Source organism: Onychostoma macrolepis, chromosome 09 (assembly GCF_012432095.1).
Source record: "Onychostoma macrolepis isolate SWU-2019 chromosome 09, ASM1243209v1, whole genome shotgun sequence".
Taxonomy (NCBI): Eukaryota; Metazoa; Chordata; class Actinopteri; order Cypriniformes; family Cyprinidae; genus Onychostoma; species Onychostoma macrolepis.
Window position 1 is genome coordinate 24,903,626 of NC_081163.1, and position 18,915 is coordinate 24,922,540.

Consider the following 18,915-nt stretch of genomic DNA (forward strand, 5'->3'; position numbering starts at 1 on the left):
GTCTGTGTACGTACATTTATAATTACAATGTTTAAGTCTGCAACACATAATTACAAAATGTAAGTACAGGCTATTCCATATCTTAGTCACATGGTAAGTACATTTTGTTTCATGCAAGTACAATGGCTACTACTAAGTACTTAATTAGGTAATTACTCTGTATTATGGACCCCTTAAAATAAAGTGTTACCATAGTTTAAATTAATGTATAGGCAATCAGTTAAAAATTCATGTAATTTATTTAATTCAGTTTACTGTTCATTTTATATGAATTGCATTGTATTTCTACATTAAAATATGCTGAAATTATCATTAAAATCTCCCTCCCTCTGGTTTTCGAACAAATCTCATCTTGAACTCATTCTTGTTTACAAATACAATGTTTTTCAATTGTTTGCAAACATGCTGGACACGCAGTAACCCGACCTGTGTGAACACCTCCTTAATTTAGGTGGTATACGAAAGTACATTTTTGTTCTTTATCAAATGTTGTGAAACTCCCATATGTAATGACTCCCATATGCATATGGCCAGATGTCCCAGTGTTAAGTGTGTAGGTTTGCTTTTGACACTGGTGGGGACATAAAATAACCACATTTTGTGGATATTTCAGCTAACAGTTTGATTTGTACGTTCAGTTGAACAACATTAAGTTAAAGTTAAAGACTGTCCACGGTGACTCAGGAGCAGTGTTGGGCACGTTACTTTAAAAAAGTAATTAGTTATAGTTACTAGTTACTTCTCACAAATAGTAACTGAGTTAGTGACTGAGTTACATCATTATAAAAGTAACTAATTACCAGGGAAAGTAACTATTGCGTTACTTTTAAAAAAAATGTTCAAATGTCAAATAACTTTGGATGCCCCCAATATTGAATATGTTAAATTAATGAAATGGACACTAAAAAGAATAAATTATTATTATAAAACATTGTACATTAATCTACACTATTTATCTACTGACACTTAGTATCAGTCAGTCAAGCATTATAATATAATATTATGATAATTATATATTATATGATGATAGAACTTTAGTAATTAGAATAACCAAGTATGAATGCATATTTGTCATCAATATAAAACGCACTAAGGATTAATGAGCTGCTGGGTTCATGAATATTAATCACGTTGTCTGCGTTCGCTCGAATTGATTTGTTGAAATCAAAACAGGGACGATAATAGGTGAGCGCCAGCCAATGAGATTGTCGTTTGCGCATTAGTTCCGCCCACTACCAGAGAAACCGGCAGTTCTTAAAAGCTGAAGAATTCCAAAGGAACTCCGTTATTTTGACAGGAAAATACAACAAAGAATATCGTTTACATGTAGCGCGTCAATTCTGCATGTTATGAAACACTCTCTTGCTCTGTATCTTTCTTTGCGTGCGTGTATGCGAGAGAAAGTGACAGCGAGTCGTGCGCCTTCACACTACAGTTTATGGTACGTCAAATACAGCTACACTGCGCATCCATTCAGATGAACTGAAAAATTAAATTCTAATAATATAATATAGTAACGCCACATTTTATTGTCAGTAACGGTAACGCGTTGTAACGGGGGAAACAGTAATTCGTTTGATTACTCGTTACTGAAAAAAATAACGCCGTTAGTAACGCCGTTTATTTATAACGCCGTTATTCCCATCACTACTCAGGAGGCTGTTATGTTATTTACCATAAAATCATCAGTGATGGGGTAACGCATTACAAGTAACTTGAGTTACATAATCAGGTTACTTTTTTCAAGTAACTAGTAAAGTAACTCATTATTTTTTAATTTACAGTAAAATATCTGAGTTACTTTTTCAAATAAGTAACACCAGTTACAGTACTTTGTTTTCCCATTAATGGTCTAACAGCTCTCCTATTCCCATGTTGAGAAAAATCTGCAGTAATTGCAGAGGCGTTGTGTGCAATGTGTGAACACAATGGTTATGGTAGTTCTAAATATGAACATGCAATTACTCATCTCACCTTCACAAAGACAAATTTAGTATTCCTAGAAATGACTAAAAACTGAAATGCAAACTCAGAATATGACGCAAACCTGCAATAATTTCCTTCAGCCTGAGGCTTATTTATTTCACTTTTGGTGTGAAAGGGCTTTGACATATGCGCCCCAAAAATGACTTTTTATATTAAAAAACATCCAGATGAGAAAAAGTAACCCAAAAGTAACATATGTATTTCTGTTCGTATGCTTTATATAGCCTAGAGAGCTAATAGATCGCACTTTCTCTTTCCATTTGCTCTGTTTTGACAAACACCATATTTCATAGATGCAACTTTGTTAATTCCTTAAGTGAGCTTTTATTTGAACTGTTTTGGACTGCTGTTTTGAACTGGGTGCAATACCTGTGAGTTGTTCTGAACGCTACGCTGCGTTTCTCCTCCGTTGTGCAACTACCTTGCATTCTTACTCCGCCCATGTATTAAATGTGCGTCCTTGAAAGTGGGCAGTTTTCGTAATTACTTTAACTTCTTTGGTGATATAAATGGTATGGTTTCAGATGTATGCGTCCGAAATTACAAAAACATATACATATATTTAATTGCTTGATCAAAATTATTGCTAAGGACAGTTTGATAGTCACTGGATATTGGTAGGGACTTGTCCCTATAGCATCCCCCCTTAATTCTACGCCCCTGCCCAGTGTTCACTGGCGTCCAGACTTACCGACTATAGTGAGGTTGAGGGCAGCCTGTCTCACGCCGCAGCTGTTCTTGAGCTCGATGGTGTAGCAGCCGCAGTGCTCCTGCTGTCCTTCTGTGATGGTCAGCTGACTGCTGCTGTCTGTGCTCAATACCGAGATGTCCTGACCTTCCTGAATCTGAAGGAGCAAAGGATGTGCATAAACAACACAAACACGGGTGCCAGTTGCAGACTAAGGCTACTTTAAACATTAGAGCATTCTAGTGTGATAAACAGTGCAAATTGTATTTAATATTGACAACATTATCCACAAATAACATTTTTTTCACTCAAAAATTGATGTAAAATCAGATGAATGGGGCCTACAATGAATCAGTTCCAAAAATAAACACAAAACCAGTCCTAATTGAAAGAAAACAAGCTGACGAAAGGATTGATACCAATATTAGTTGATAATATTGCATAAGAGATTTATAAGCTATTTTTTGTAGGCCGGTCATTTTTGACCGAAAACACCACAAGTGTGATTTTTTTAAATTTTATACAAAATAAAAGTGTTTCGAGACAAATTTCTTGGTTAAACATTAGAGCATGCTAGTGTGATAAACAGTGAATTTTTTGTTTCTTTTCATATTTTAATATTGACAAAATTATCCACAAATAATGCTTTTTTCACTCAAAGACTGAGGTACGTAAAATCAGATTATTGAGGCCTACTATAAATCAGTTCCAAAAATGAACACAAAACCAGTCCTAATTGAAAGAAAACAAGCTGACAAAAAGATTTATACCAATATTAGTTGATAATGCATAACGAGATTTATAGGCAATTATTTGTGCCCCAGTCATTTTTGACTGGGAACACCACAAGTGTTATAGGGATTTGAATACAACCTGAGGGTTGAATGTTCAGTTTTAATTGGAAAGTCAACTAACTGAAAAAAAAAAAAAAAAATTGAGAGTAATAAAGACGTTTACAACTAACATTTTGTTGTCTGAGCCATGTGTACAGAGTGATATGCCATCTTGCAGTGTTTGTTCATTAAAGATGATGGCTGATTCTGAAAATCTGTGAGCTGCCTACCTAGACATCACTGCCACTCCCAGTCTAAAGTCTGTTATTTTAAATAACAGAAACAACTTAATGTTGAAAGCATTTAAAGGGGACTGGTGAGTGAATTAATGTGAATCTGCATGTTTAAGTATGAACATTCAGCAGTGTTTCTCTCTCGGTCAGGGTTTCTGCACATGTTAAAAGGTGAAAGGACTCTTACTGGTTTGCGGAACTTCAGCCAGGTGCAGCTGATGGGCAGAGCTCCGGTGAACTTACACAGCAGACTGACCTCCTGACCTGCCAGGATCTTCATATCGTCAGGAAACTGCAGGATCTGAGGAGGAGCACCTGACACACACAGTCCAGTTATACAGACAGCTTGGGCTCTGTTTATGTTTGATGAAGATCCATTTGCTTGCACAGCAGTTAGAAATGTATTGAACAACTGCACAGCAGACTGTGTAGAAAATATGAAAGTGTGATTTAAAGTATGTGCTGCTACTGTATGAGTAGATTACCTGTGCTCCTCATCATGAAACACATCAAATCACATGTTCTTGAAATTTTAAATGACTTGTATACACAACAACTTTTGGGAAACTAAATGCTAAAAATACTTAAATGCTAAAACTGTTCCAGGAAAAAATCTTATATGTAATGTAATGTAAAATGTAATAACATCTGTAATTTGCCATAAACATGCTTCTTACTATAGATGCACAATCTAAATCATAATTTTGATGGAGGAACTTCTGCTCATACATTGCAATTCTAATCAATCTTTGTCAGTAACTCAGTAACTTGGTAAACACTGCAAAAATTATGTTCATACTTGGTATTTTTGTCTTAAATGCTAAAACTGTTCCAGGATAAAATCTTATATGTAATGTAATGTAAAATGTAATAACATCTGTAATTTGCCATAAACATGCTTCTTATAGATGCACAATCTAAATCATTTTGATAGAGGAACTTCTGCAATTCTAATCAATCTTTGTCAGTAACTCAGTAACTTGGTAAACACTGCACAAATTATGTTCATACTTGGTATTTTTGTCTTGTTGTTTTAGTATAAATACCTGAACATTCTTGAATCTTGAATATGTTATTTGAGAAGCAAAATTACTTTAGATATTGAGTCATGTTTTCTAAAAACTAGTGCTGTGTCAATCGATTAAAAAATTTAGTCGTGTTAATCACAGTCATGGACTGTGATAAGTCATGATTAATCACAAATTTAAAATACTAGGATTTACCTGTAAATGTGTTGAAATAAAGAAATGCATGACAAACTAGTTTAAAGAAACAGGACCTTTCACACTTCCGCCAGGTATGAGACATAATCCTTATTATTCTTTTATCATTATTCTTTTGTTTTTATTCAGCCATTATCAACCTTTAAACTGGCAATAAAACATTTACCAAGCCACATCACTTCAATCCCAGTATATATTTACCCAACTATTATCAAAAGTATTTCTAAATAAATACAACAAAACAATTTCTTGCCACCTTATTATGACAAAATGCATTATGAAGAAGAATTGGACCTGTTCTGCAGGTGCATTAGAGCTAATATTAGCATCATGCTTCATAAAACAATTTATGAGATTAATAGTGCACTTTTACTCAAAACTCACTTCAAACTACCATCGAGTGTTTGTAATAACTTCCTTTTGCGATCACATGTGGAATTTGGTCGTTTACTGTTGTTAAAATATGCTATTTATAGCCTTTTATATCGCTGCACAAATTAGCATTTCAGATGTACACATTCACTCCAGAAAATCACATACACATATCCTACCGTAATCATGTGTTTATTATCTTATATAATCTATAGTGGCTGTTGTCATGTTTATTTCTGTGTAAAAGCCTTAACATGTATGTTCTGGCTGAAACTCACGTTGTTTGATGTTACAACCGCCTCTCCGTTCTTAAGTTGCCAGGTATACATTCCAAGTATAATACACATTAGTAAAAGGATCTATTTTTATTTTTATTTGTCTATATACACCTTGGGCGGCCGTGGTACATTATAAAAGTAACGTTAGCCCAAGAAACCGCAACCCACGGCTCTGTAATTTTTCCCGCAACTGTATTTTCAAAATAGCCCACTTGTGCCGCTGCCCTGGCAACTGGCTCGCTGTACCCTCATCACACAATGATAGATAACCAGTGTTGCCGACGTTGTGATGTCATTGCGCGATGATGTCATTGCGTAATCACGGCGCAAATTTGTGTCACAACATCAAATCTCAGCAAAAATATATATTTTATATATGTTAATTTAGATTTGTTTGTAAAATAATATGCATAATATAATATTAAAATATAAATAACTGTATTTTAAAATACATTGAATTATTGAACACTTGCGCATTTTTGAATGATTACAATTTAAGTTTTTTTTTTTTTTATAGCTAGTAAACTAATAATACAACACATTCTCAACAATTATGCTTTAAGCAGTGTATTAGTAGTTAGTATGCTACACTCCAATAAAAGTCTGTAAAAATAGGGCACAATCTACTATATTAATATGAAAGAATTTTCCGTATTGGTTTTTTAACTGCATTTTAAATTGCACATTGTGTTTTCGGGTTACAGGGTTACAATGGATAATGGATAATGTCCTGGAAAATTACTAGTAGCCTATCTTTTCCATTTTTCTTACAGCGTACTAACTGATCAACAATTGCAAGCACAAGCTACTAACAATATCATAAATGAACAATTATTCAATTATTCAGTTATTATTATTATTAAATTGAAGAATTGCAAATAGCAGCTAACTCAATTCACGTGATGTGTGTACTGCTAGGCATCTTTGGTTTTCTTTTTGTGTAATTTGGATGGAAAATGTGTGTCTTTTTATTGTCTGAGTCACTTATCAAAAGTTGCTAAAAGTTGCCAAATAAATGTAAAAAATTGCTAAATTTGTTGCTAGGTGCTTTTGGAAGAAAAATTTGCTAGGGTAGTCTGAAAAGTTGCTAAATTTAGCAACAAAATTGCTAAGTTGGCAACACTGTGGATAACCTTCCGCACTGTGATGATGGGAAGAAGTTGGGGTCAAACCTTATCAAATGATTAATATGCGTTAAAAAAAATAACGCATATTAATCAATTTTCACATTTTTTGATTAATCGCATGCGTTAACGCGTTAACGTTGACACTCCTGCTAAAAACCAAACCAAATTTTGTTGCTTTTTTCTTAAAAAAAGAAAACAAATCTGCCTATTGGGCAAGAAAAATAATCGTTTCCCCTTTGTAATTAAGATACTTTTTCTTCCCGCATTGGTAGGAATTTTTTTAAGGACAAAATGATTTTCTTGTTGTAATCAACAGCATGTCACAAATCATACACACAGAAAGTTGTTTAACCCAGAACTGATCTTTAAACCATGCAAATGATGATTGATTTACCCCTACCTTGTTTAGGAAGCGTTTTGGGTGGGGGTTTCTTTATTTTGGCCTCATCTGAAGTGAATAACAGAAGAAATAAACACAGATCAGATTATCACATCACAGTTAACAAAGAAAACAAACTCAACATCTAATCTCAGTGCAGATAAGTGATTGTGAACCACCCAACAAATCAAGTTTTCTGGTGTAAATGAACAAAGATATGTCATATTAATTCCAGGCTGCATCACAAGTCAGATATGGGGATTTATATGAATTGCCTTAATCATGATATTGAAGAGCTGACGGGACTTTATTTTTAATTACTTTGCATTTGACTTACCTTCAGGTTTCAAGTCATACAAACACACAAATGTTAACATTGACCAGTAGATCTACTCATAGAGTATCTGAGACAACATGCACTCTCACATTTACAAAACTTGAAGAAGGGAGGGCAGAATGAGAGGAAAGGAGAGATGTTTTTCTCTGGATGTACTAGGAGAGATCAGCTGCTAAGGTTCTTTGCTCTTTGCCTTTTTTGGTCATACTAAAAATATCTCCAACTAGAATCCAGGAAATAGCTTTTGGCACTATTTATTTTACATCTGATCGCTGTCATGAAACAATGTGATGGCAAGGCCAACAAACACAAGCCTAGAGCTGCAGCGGTGGCAATGAAGCTATTCTGATCTGAAGCAATGTCAAACTTTGGAGAAGTTTTTCTGTCAGTTGTAAGACATTCCAATCTCATCCCTCTCTGAGAGGCCATTCTCTCATTCCTTTCTCTCTTTCTCTGTAGCCGTGGAAATGAAAACATCCTCTTTCCAACACAAAACTATTTTTGCTTCTGGCTGAAAATGGCCTTTCAGTGAGCTTTCACCTGAATCTCTAAAATTTGGCCAAAACAGATCTCAGATCTCATAAATAGAGATAATTGAGTTGATCATATACCTAACTTACTTTCATAATAAAGCAATTGTAGCACAACAAATGTAGTAAAATCTGCAGATATTTAATGCCTAAATAAGTCTCACATCAAGATCAATATAACCTGCTATTAAGAAATTTTGGATGCTGAGGCAATGTGAACTCATGAATATGTTCATGTATTTTACATAAAATGTGATTTTAGCACATGTACAGAGGGCCCGAAAATATTTGGACACTAAAGTCACACTTAAAATATCTAAATTTCATTGAATTAGACACACATATCGATACATAAATCAAAGTGGCATCTGTAAACAAATGATGCAAACTTTGTTTTTTTTTTAAACGAACTTAGACTTAATAAACAATTGGTGTCAAGTAAATTTGTTTGTGCAGGTATACAGTTCTCCTCAAGTGTAGTTCATCATGTTAACTATAAACATTTTCCACAAAGTTTGACACCCAGAAAGTGTTAAAGACATTCTGTCTTTGTTCTGAACAAAATTTTTTCATATTCTAAAACATTTTTGTGCTATATTTCCTTAAAATAATGCCACTTACTTTGATATTTTTGTTATTTAATGCACATTTATTTATTTGTTTGCTTGCTTAAGTGTCCAAATACATTTTAAATAAATTTTGATGCCATTAATGTATGTTTGCACAGACAATTAAAATGTAAACATTATATAACTGCATATGCCAATCACATTATTTAACGCATTAAGCAAACAAAGCAACACAAAAATATTTATAATATAAATACAATAAAAAGAATTCACACACACACACATGTATATATATATATATATATATATTTCTAAACCCGTGCAAATGTAAATAACTTCACATTTTTGATGCTGTCATACATTGCATGAATGTTCATACATTTCGGTGTTTGTCCAAATGTTTGTCCAAATTACTAAAAAGATTAGACTAGATTGGACTAGGGCTAAATATTTAATAATTTAGAAGTTATCTAATGACTCACTCTCAAATTGCTTGTGTTTTGTGTCCACAGGAAGGGAAGCAAAACTAAGTGGTTAACAGTACTTGTTCATGTAAACATTCAACAAATAAACAAATCACCATTGGTAACTGAATACACAAAACTACTTATTTGGAGTAAACAGTCTGACATGACAATAAGGCTACACGAATTGGAAGTACAGCCCCTTCAATTGGTTGTGCTATTGTGCTTCTGGGTGTTCAGCCAACAAATCTATCAAAATATCAAAATACTTTCCAAAAAATTCCAGTGGACCAAAAAATAAAAAAATAAAAAATTCATGAGCACACTTTACACGTGACCTAAGATCTTAAAACTGTACAGCCTATTAAACAGAGCTAAATCCTACCTAAATCCTTCATTGCCTTGTTTTCGTTCACATCAGATTAAAAATGCAGTCTACTCACTCAAAGCAGTAAATGTGCAAAAGAAGATGTTCCTTACATATTCTCCATGCATGAGCTTATGGTAATGTTATGTTGGTAACACTGCACATGGTAGCAGGTAATCCTGATGTCAAATGGAGGTGTTTCTCACATACTTTATCCTCCATGCTGAGCATTACTGTCTATAATCTTTTTAGTGTTCAAGATGGTTCTTACTTCCCCAACAAATGGCAACATTTCCAAATGTCTGAATTTGGCTGTTAGATTTAGATCAATGGGAACATAACATATCATGTTCAAAATGCCCCAACAAACATACAGATCCAACAACATCCAGTAAGCTTTGTGGTAAGGCGTTTGTTAAGACATAAATGTAAATCACAGGTTTATTAGACCAATACAGAGGCAGTGAGTAAAGGCGAAGTCAGAGCAAATGCTTTAGGATACCACTGAAACGACACACACAGGGCAACAGCATCCCACCATTATGTTTCATAATGTTTAGTCTACATTGTCTGGGGCCACAGGATCAAACGTATCTGTTTAAAGGCCTGACAAATTCAAGACACTTAGAGAAACAGATAATCTCTGCCCTCCACTGCTTCAACAAATCATCCAATATAACACCACTTCAGACTGTCAACCGCTGCTGAAAATAAGCAGACAGACAAGAAAGAAAGAAAGAAAGAAGCTAAGAAAGAAAGAAAGAAACACATAGTGAATCTAATGTATTCACTCAAACATCTGCATAGTGATGTATGGTGAGACATGATAAAATTAAGAACTTTTAGTTAAAGGTATAAAATCTGACGTAGTGGAACACGTGAACAGGAGAGGGAGTTTTTAATGCTCATTTTTAATGCTCATTTCTTCATGGTAAAAGAACTTAAATGAAGTGTCATTTCTCACTATCCTGTTATACTTACTACTACCATGCAAAATAAGATTTTGCTGCAGTTAACAATTAATATTTTATAGACACCCCTTAGCATTCTGTTGCTGAATTGCTTGCTCTTGTGAAAAAAAGTAGCATACTTTAATGTATACTCAAGTGTGAATTGAATGTAATGTTGTCAGACACTTAATTGCATGTTAACTGAAGTGAATGATTTTTTAGAATTTAAATTTATATTAAATAAATTTTATATATATATATATATATATATATATATATATATATATGCAAGTACTGTTCTTTAAATATACTTGTTGTGTACTTAAGATTGGACGATTTGTAGCAACAGCATAAACAGGGGAAAATGTACAGAAATACATTCTGACTGAATTTGATGCATGCCAAGGGATTTGAACATGCAGGTTCCATATTCAATGGTAGTACATACATAGTGGGATGAGTTGGTTTCAAATTACCAATTTCTGTGCATGGTGACAATGATGCTTGCAAGCACAACTAATAACAGAGAACAGAAATAAGCCATTATGATGATGTGCACAGCAGTATTCAGCAGTTGGTTCTGAACAGGTTATGAAAGCACTGAGTCCTTAAGGACACCAATTGGGTTCAATATCCACCAGCGATTCAGAGGTACATGGAGGTTAGAATTTTCCATTATCCACGACACCACTGCTTATTTTTATAGCTTCACGATTTTTAATCACAGATTTTCCATGACTGCAAACAACTCAATGACTGAATGTAACCTCTACGGTGGAGGACCTGCCTAACCTTCACTTGCTACAAAATCACTGGGAATCTTCTATTGTCAGCCTCAGCCATTGATTGCTTGCTTGTTTATTCTCAGCACAAGATACCCACATAACTCTGGCACAGTTTTTTAAAAATATATAGTTTCTAATTAACAAGTAAAATGCCTCTCTAAAAACAAAGCATCAAACACGTGTCACTACCTCATAAAGACTGACCCTGTGACATTAAAATTCATATTGAAGCTGGGAAATTAGGGCTCATCATCTGTTTCTGTGTCATGTCTACACAGACATGCATGCTTACAGCAGAATATAAGTCCAAATGAAATGTTGTAAGGAACTGATCTGAAACAGTCAGCATGTGCATTACCACTCACTCAAGCGTGTCAGCCAAATAAACGCTCACGATAGATTTGACTGCAGTGCATGTTACAGCACAAAACTTTTTCTTCATAGAGAAAGCCTCACTTTATTCTTTAAAAAATAAACAATCATTAGTATCCCTGAGACATATGGTACACGTCTCTTCAGAGATGAGTGCACACATCAACAATTTCTCCAGTTTCATTTTCAGCCATTTCTGAAGATAAGACATACAGTGCAAAACATAACAGCCTGCTCATAGAGAAGACGAAAAGTAGACTCTCTGACTCTCTAGTATACAAAACCCTTTACAAAACATTCTGAAGAATGTTAGGCATGTTAAAAACACTGATGTTAGAAAACTCATACAACACTCCTCGCGGAGTGAGTGAGAGTCTTGATTGAGCCCATACATGGAAATCCAAAGTGGGTTTTGCCAAGCAGTCATGCAGTAAGAGTCATGATCTCTCTCTTTCTCTCTACTGTCAGAAACATTGTTATATTCTCTCTTTATATCTCTAAAACAAGCCTTTGTTCACTGTTCATTTTTGTCTGCCTCCTTCTTGCTTGTTGAGTTTGTTTAAAATGTAAAATCAGTCATTGTCAGCAGCCTTGTCAAACATCTCCTCTGATGAAGAGTGTGAGAAGTGAACAACTGGAGAAGATGGACCTACAGGGATTGTTTTATACTATGCTAGTCTATGCTATACTATACATCAACCTCTGGGCTATGCAAAAATATTGTGAGGACTAAAACTTTATCAATAATAGTCATTTTGTTCACTACAGTTTTCATCTTTCCCTGAATCTGCAGATAATTATGAACTAGGCAACATGCAGACGGATGTCTTTGTTTGTTTGAGTTTTTACAGTTTTTCAACTGCTTACACATATTTTCAAAACTTTACACACAAATCCAAGAACTGCACACACAAAATGCAAAATGCCTCACATCTCTTAAAAAATGAAGAGAAATATCACATTCAAAATATCACAAATACATCACAAATACATCTCAAAAACATACATTTGCAAACATCTTAAACATCAAAAAAAAAAAAAACAGCTAAAAATAATTGTCAAACAACTGAACAACTTTGTGGATAAGAATTCTTTAACTTGTGGACCGAACAAAGTAATGTAAAAAGCAATTACTCTCAGTGATATATCCCTAGCGATACTGTCTATAAATGCTACAAGCAACATTGCAGAATGTGTGTGTGTGTGTGTGTGTGTGTGTGTGCTGCAGTGGGAAAAGTTCACATCTCCCACGCCACTCCATATTGGGATATAAAAAAGGAAGTACATATTTTGGAAACTCACTCTCTGTGGTCGGGGTAGAGGGCTTCCTGCTCCGCTTATCAGCTGGTGTGGAGACACTGGGATCTGAACACAGACAGACAGAATACAGAGAGTAACACAGAGAACAAACTTAGAATCAAGTTCATGTGACCACCATGAAATCTGTGTATTATGCATCCTCTTCAACTTCTACAAACCGAAAAAAAAAAATAAAAATAAAAATCCCGAACTGATTACATCAAGTAATTCTTTTGAGGGTCCATCGCCATTTTATTATTGTCACTTTTTTCTAAGACCAAAAAGCAAAACCTGAGGTTAAAAAGTGGAATTTGGCCATTGAAATTGCAGACGCCAAATTAGGAGAAGCTGTATTAGCCATTTCTGCATGTAACCAATAACGTTAAAGCAATCAAATAAAATCAGCATGCTGTCATTGAAAATAATGATATCCCCAGGTCAAGGTGTCTCTATTTTGTTATTGTTAAGCCAGACAGATATATCTAGAGACATCTGTAAAGACATGCCTTTTAAAATTAGAGATTGATAGATGACTGTAGGAGAACTAGTGATGGTTGCAGGGACATGGTCTGTTAAGCAGAAAAACTGTAGGGACATGCCTAATAAAGCAGGACTGCAAAATCTGAACAGGAGATCTATAAACAGATGTAAAGACAAGTCCTGGAAACCAGAAGACAGAGAAAGAGATGGCTGTAGGGATGGAGGGATTTAGAGGCAAACACAGGGATACACTGAGATCAGGTATTGGCTATCATAAATAGGACAAAAAGATCTGAAATGGATGGATAAACTGGACAAGCGTTACATTTAACATGTTGAACATCTCATGTTAAGCAGGACAGAGGTGACTGTAGAAAAAGAGTTGTAAGGCCATGTCCTATAGTTGAGACAGACAGATCTAGAGATGATTGTTGGGACAGGTCCCATATAGCAGAACAGAAAGAGAGGTGACTGTCAGAATATGTTATCCTGGACAAATGGACCTAGAAACGGTTTTAGGGAGATGTCCTCTAAATCGAGACTGGCTGTTGGGACATGTCTTGTTAAGTTGGATAAACAGATCCAAAGACCGCTCAAGACATCCTCTAAAGTGGAACAAAGGGTTTCAAAACAGTTGTAAAGATATCCTGAAAACCAGTACAGAGAGAAAGAGACAATTATAAAGACACCTCCAACAAGAGAGACACAGAAACCTAGAGATGCTAGAGGGACATGGCCTGTTAAGCTAAACAGAGATCCAGAGATGACTGTCTGTTAAGTGGAGAAAGATATTTAGAGACAGCTGTAAATACATATTCTGCAAAGATAAAGGGGGAGATCTTGGGACATGCAAGGGACGTTATGCAGGCTGATCTGGTCAGTAATTACCGGAAGATGCAGAGCTCAGACAAGGACTCAGGGGAAATGGTCAAACACAATGCCCAGCCCAAAACAGATAGACGGAAAGCATAATTCTCTCATAGACTCCAAAGTTTTGAATGAAAAATGTAAAATTGTTTGTGTAAAAATAATGAAAATAACTACATTTTTGACACTTTTGACACATAGGGCTACAGTACACCTCATCTCTCAGAAAGCCTATAGAGTTTCATAGAGTGGATACAGGAAGAACATGCTGTAAAGTCATTTAATGTACTGGTATTTGATGAGATACACTCACCATCCACTAGGACCATACAGGAACACTCTGTCTTGCCCTCGTTAGTGTCCGCCCTGCATACATACTGTCCTTCATCCTCAGGCAGAGCTTTATCAATGGTCAGAGAGCAATTACCACCTGCTCACACACACATACACACATTTAATGGTTATTCTTATACAGTTAAAGAAGTCCCTTCATCTAAGAGAAAGTTAACCTGTTTTGAAAGTATCTGTTGTATGAGGTCAAAGACATCTATGGGACAAATGACAGTTGCTGTCGGTAGTTCCAAAAGCAGAATAGAGATATATTATAAATATCAGATATTTTTCAAGTACACAGGTCAACTTCTCTTGGTCACAACACTGATAAACTTGAGTCAGGTGAAGTTTTTGTCAAACACACAGGGTTAGTAATGGCACAGGGGTCCAAATCACAGCCCTCAGTCTACACCTACAAACGACTTTTCTCTTCAGATATCTCAAACATCATTACTGATAGCCTTATCGTATCATGAAACACCTTGAATTAACTCTCATCCAATTACACTCCTGCCATTTTATTGTCATGTGACCACTGTTTAAAGACAATTATGTACAGTTAGTTAGTTCTAGTCCTTGTGTCTGATTGGACAAGTGGCGTTCTAGGAGTGTTTGTTTGCATTTATGACGTTCCGACCAACCGTTGTGTTTCTCAGCAGCAAAGTAGTCCAGCGTTGACTTCATTTGGAAATATTTTAATTACCGATCAAAAGTCAACTGTTGGAAATGTCAGGTACTCAATATTAACTTCTTGTTTAAAGAACTGTGGTCACACTTTATATTAGGTGGCCTTAATTGATGTACTTACATCAAAAAATAAGTACAATGCACTTATTGTGTTCATACTGTATTGCAAAACACTTTTGCTGCTATTGAGGTGGGAAAGGGGTAAGGTTAGGGACAGGTTTGGTAGTATGGGTTGGTTTAAGAGTGGGTTAAGGTGTAAGGAATGGGTCAACAGTGTAATTATAAATGTAATCACAGAAATGAATTACAGATGTAATTACATTAAGGTATTATTAACAATATAAGTACAATGTAAGAACATGTATGTACACAATAAGTGCATTGTATCAAGTGATTACTTTAAATGTAAGTACATAGCAGTTAAGGCAACCTATTATAAAGTGGGACCATAACTGTTGTATAAAATGAATATCACACTGTGATTACCTCTGGTCTGCTGATTTTTGAATCATGTACACAAGCATATAAACTAATCGAGCCCCTGGTAAATGCCCCAATGCCAAACTTCATCCATGATAGATGACAACAAATTAGTCCTCTTACGTAATATCAAATGTGAAATGCAACACTGACCCTCGTTAGCAATAACGATGAATTTGGATGGTTTGATGACTTTTCCATCAAGCGTCCATGTCACTTTAGCAGGAGACTCAGAGGAAAGTTGACACTGCAGATGCAAACGTTCTCCATCCAATACCGTCACATCACTCAGTTTCTGTGTAAAAACGGGCTCTTTCTTTCCAACTGCTTTAGTTTTTTCTTTTATCCCTCCATCTACACAATTCACATCGTTTTCCTTTCCTCGGGTGTCTTTATCGCCTTGGCTTTCTCCATTCCTGTCCTGGCTTGGTTGTTTTTTCTTGTTGCCTAACACGGATCTGAAGTCAACAGCTTCAGTTTTGTTGGCTTGCGTTTTCACTATGGATCCAAGACCGGGTTTTGGGGCTTGGCCTCCCTTCTTTCCCAGCACTGCTCTGAAGTCCACCTGCTGTGGAGTGTTGACTTTGCGTTCCTCTTCTGTCTGGGTCTTGGGCTTGATCTGCCGTTGGAGGTTCCCTCTGAAGTCCATCTGCTCGGCCGTGATCTCCTTCAGGTCTTCTTCAGAGATGCTCTTAGTGGTGACCTTGCGGCCGAGCACAGTTCTGAAGTCGATCTGTTCAGCCTCCTGCTGTCGGATCTGGTCTTCCCGATGCTCCTTTGTCTCCACGCGCCGTTTGAGAAGACCACGGGTGGCACAGCCCTCCTCTTCTTCCTGATCCTGACTGTTGTGTTCCCAGAGTGACTCGGAGCGCGACGCTGCAGCGCTGGGAGTCTCTGGCTGTCCTCCCCTGCCTGGCGCAGTCCTCTCCACCCCTCGGCTGCCACAGGAAGAGTGGAGAAAAAACACAGAGATGGTTAAAGCCCGGCTAGCTCAGCCCACACTGGAAAACAGCTTAATCGAGGGGGAGAGTTAGTTCAACACGGCAGAGTTGCATCAGAGATGACTTCAGAGACCTTATAGGGAAATGAGACCCGAATGAGGCCCCTAGACGAACCCACACAACACACAGCTGAGAGAGGAAGCATAAACAGAGCGTTTGGTTATAAAGAGAGATTATGTAGATTAAGTGCAGGGGTTGAGGGGTAAGGGCTGTAAATATAGCTTTGGGGCAGAGGAGAGCAAGAATAGGAGGAGAATGTACCGTTTATGAGAATCGTCACCAGGCAACATGGGGTCCTCGCTGATGTGCAGAGCAGCCACTGACCTGCACTCTCCTACTTTATTCCTGAGATCAACAGAAGATTTTTGACTGCTAATGTTCATTTATTGTAAACTGTTGAATTGAAAAAGTAAATGAGGAACTAAGAAAACACAACCTTTCCTCATATGACAGCACTGTCTCCAAGCATAATTTCATTGCATGTGAACTTAAAAGCATGGATCTCATAAATTTTATCCACAAAAAAAAAAAAAAAAAGATAATTTTGTATGAATAACACAGCCAGGTTTTTTTTTTTCTCTATATGTGTAATGCGCATTTCTCATTATAAATGATCCTCATCTAATTCTCATTTCTTACAGTAAAATTACTATGCAATGCAATGTCTTATTAAAATCAGAATAAATTAAAAACATTTCAACAAATACCATGATGTAGTGATACTTCATATTTGAAATAGTTATATTTAAAATAATATTTCTATTTTTATTGTTGCAAAATATTATTATTTTTGTATGGCCATTAAAATTTGAAGAAGAAAAGAAGTGGTCATAAAAATAATATCACAACACAACATTTCACATCTTTACATAGAATCAACTAAATAAAATCCAAATCCAAACCTTAAGGACTAATCTTAATGTTACATGTCTGTGTGTTTTGAGTTTCTAGTTTTGGTGAGTTCATTGTTCCCACCAGTTGTGTCATTAATTATCCCATTAGTCCCTGTGTTGTTAAATCCTGAGTTCTCCCCAGTTCATTTGCCAGTTAGTGTCTATGTTACACGTTTACGTGGATTTTTCCTGAGTTTTGAGTGGATTTATATTAAAGACTGTTCTTTTGGATTCCTTGCTATCCGTGAGTTTATCTACCTGAGACCGAAACACTTAAAACCCCCCCTTTTTTTTAAAGCTATATTTTCGGGCTTTTATTCTTGGACAGGACAGTAGAGAGATGACAGGAAAGCATTGGGAAGAGAGAGGGGAGAGGGATCAGCAAAGGACCTCGAGACGGGAATCGAACTCGAGTTGCTGTGAGCACAACTGTACTATATGTCGGCACACCAACCACAAGGCTATCGGCGCCGACATTTAAAAACCTTTTTAAACTTTATTATTTTAAAGTAAAATAAACCATTTCACGTTTGAGTACATATAACTATGTGTTAAGATCTGAATGAGTCAACATTTGAGTCAACAAGTGAGTCAACATTTCCAAATAACAAATATGTAACTATACATACAATAAATGTAAACTATATGAGCAATGGCTTAGAATTTAGAATTTATTTTTTAATAATTCTTACTTGAGATGAATCTCATAGTTTCCAGCATGATGTGTCTTCACTTTCCTGATGAGCAATGAGACAACGTCTTCTTTCTGTAGGATCTCAAAGTCTCCACCTCCAGATATTACCTGCCCATCCTTCATCCAGAGGAATTCTGGGAAGGGGTCACCAGCGATCGCACAGGACAGCAGAGCATGTTGACCCAGGGAGGCAGCAGTGGACTTGGTTTTAGTGATGAACCAGGGCTGAACTCCATCTTGAGGCTCTGTGAGCAACAAACCAAAATCCACTGGAGATTCACATCCATATTCAACGATTATATCATAATATTTATTATAAGATCAAATCAGTATCTAGTTGCAGATCATACCTGCTTTGGTAATGTATTCAGTTAAGTAATGTTTATAATAAAGAACGGTGTCAATTCGTACCTTGTACTGTGAGTGAGGCTTCGGTCCGAGCGACTCCGGCTTCATTCCACACCTCACAGGTGTAAGTCCCTGTGTCTTCAGGAAACACTTCCTGTATGAAGAGAGTATACTGACAGCCCTTCCTCTCAAAATAGAAATCCTCAGACTCTTGGATCTCTTTTCCATTGTGCAGCCAGACCACCTCAGGGGCAGGATTTCCTACATACAACACACATCACACTTGCAATGATTAAGCACATTAGGGTTAGAGACAGTGAATGGAGGTCAGTGGGACAAA

The 18,915-nt window shown here is 36.2% G+C and overlaps 1 protein-coding gene across 1 annotated transcript in view; it reads right to left on the reverse strand.

Annotated features, from left to right (window-relative positions):
* The window catches only part of mylka (myosin, light chain kinase a), a 111,127-nt gene that overhangs the window by 18,373 nt on the left and 73,839 nt on the right, over window positions 1-18,915 (reverse strand). Inside the window, exons 13-21 of the mRNA XM_058786564.1 lie at window positions 18,639-18,836; window positions 18,226-18,472; window positions 16,902-16,985; window positions 15,793-16,577; window positions 14,453-14,569; window positions 12,796-12,858; window positions 7,141-7,188; window positions 3,928-4,055; window positions 2,678-2,831 (exon numbers count right to left, since the gene is read on the reverse strand). Coding sequence (XP_058642547.1) covers window positions 2,678-2,831; window positions 3,928-4,055; window positions 7,141-7,188; window positions 12,796-12,858; window positions 14,453-14,569; window positions 15,793-16,577; window positions 16,902-16,985; window positions 18,226-18,472; window positions 18,639-18,836 — 1,824 coding nt within the window. The remainder of the gene's footprint in view (window positions 1-2,677; window positions 2,832-3,927; window positions 4,056-7,140; window positions 7,189-12,795; window positions 12,859-14,452; window positions 14,570-15,792; window positions 16,578-16,901; window positions 16,986-18,225; window positions 18,473-18,638; window positions 18,837-18,915) is intronic.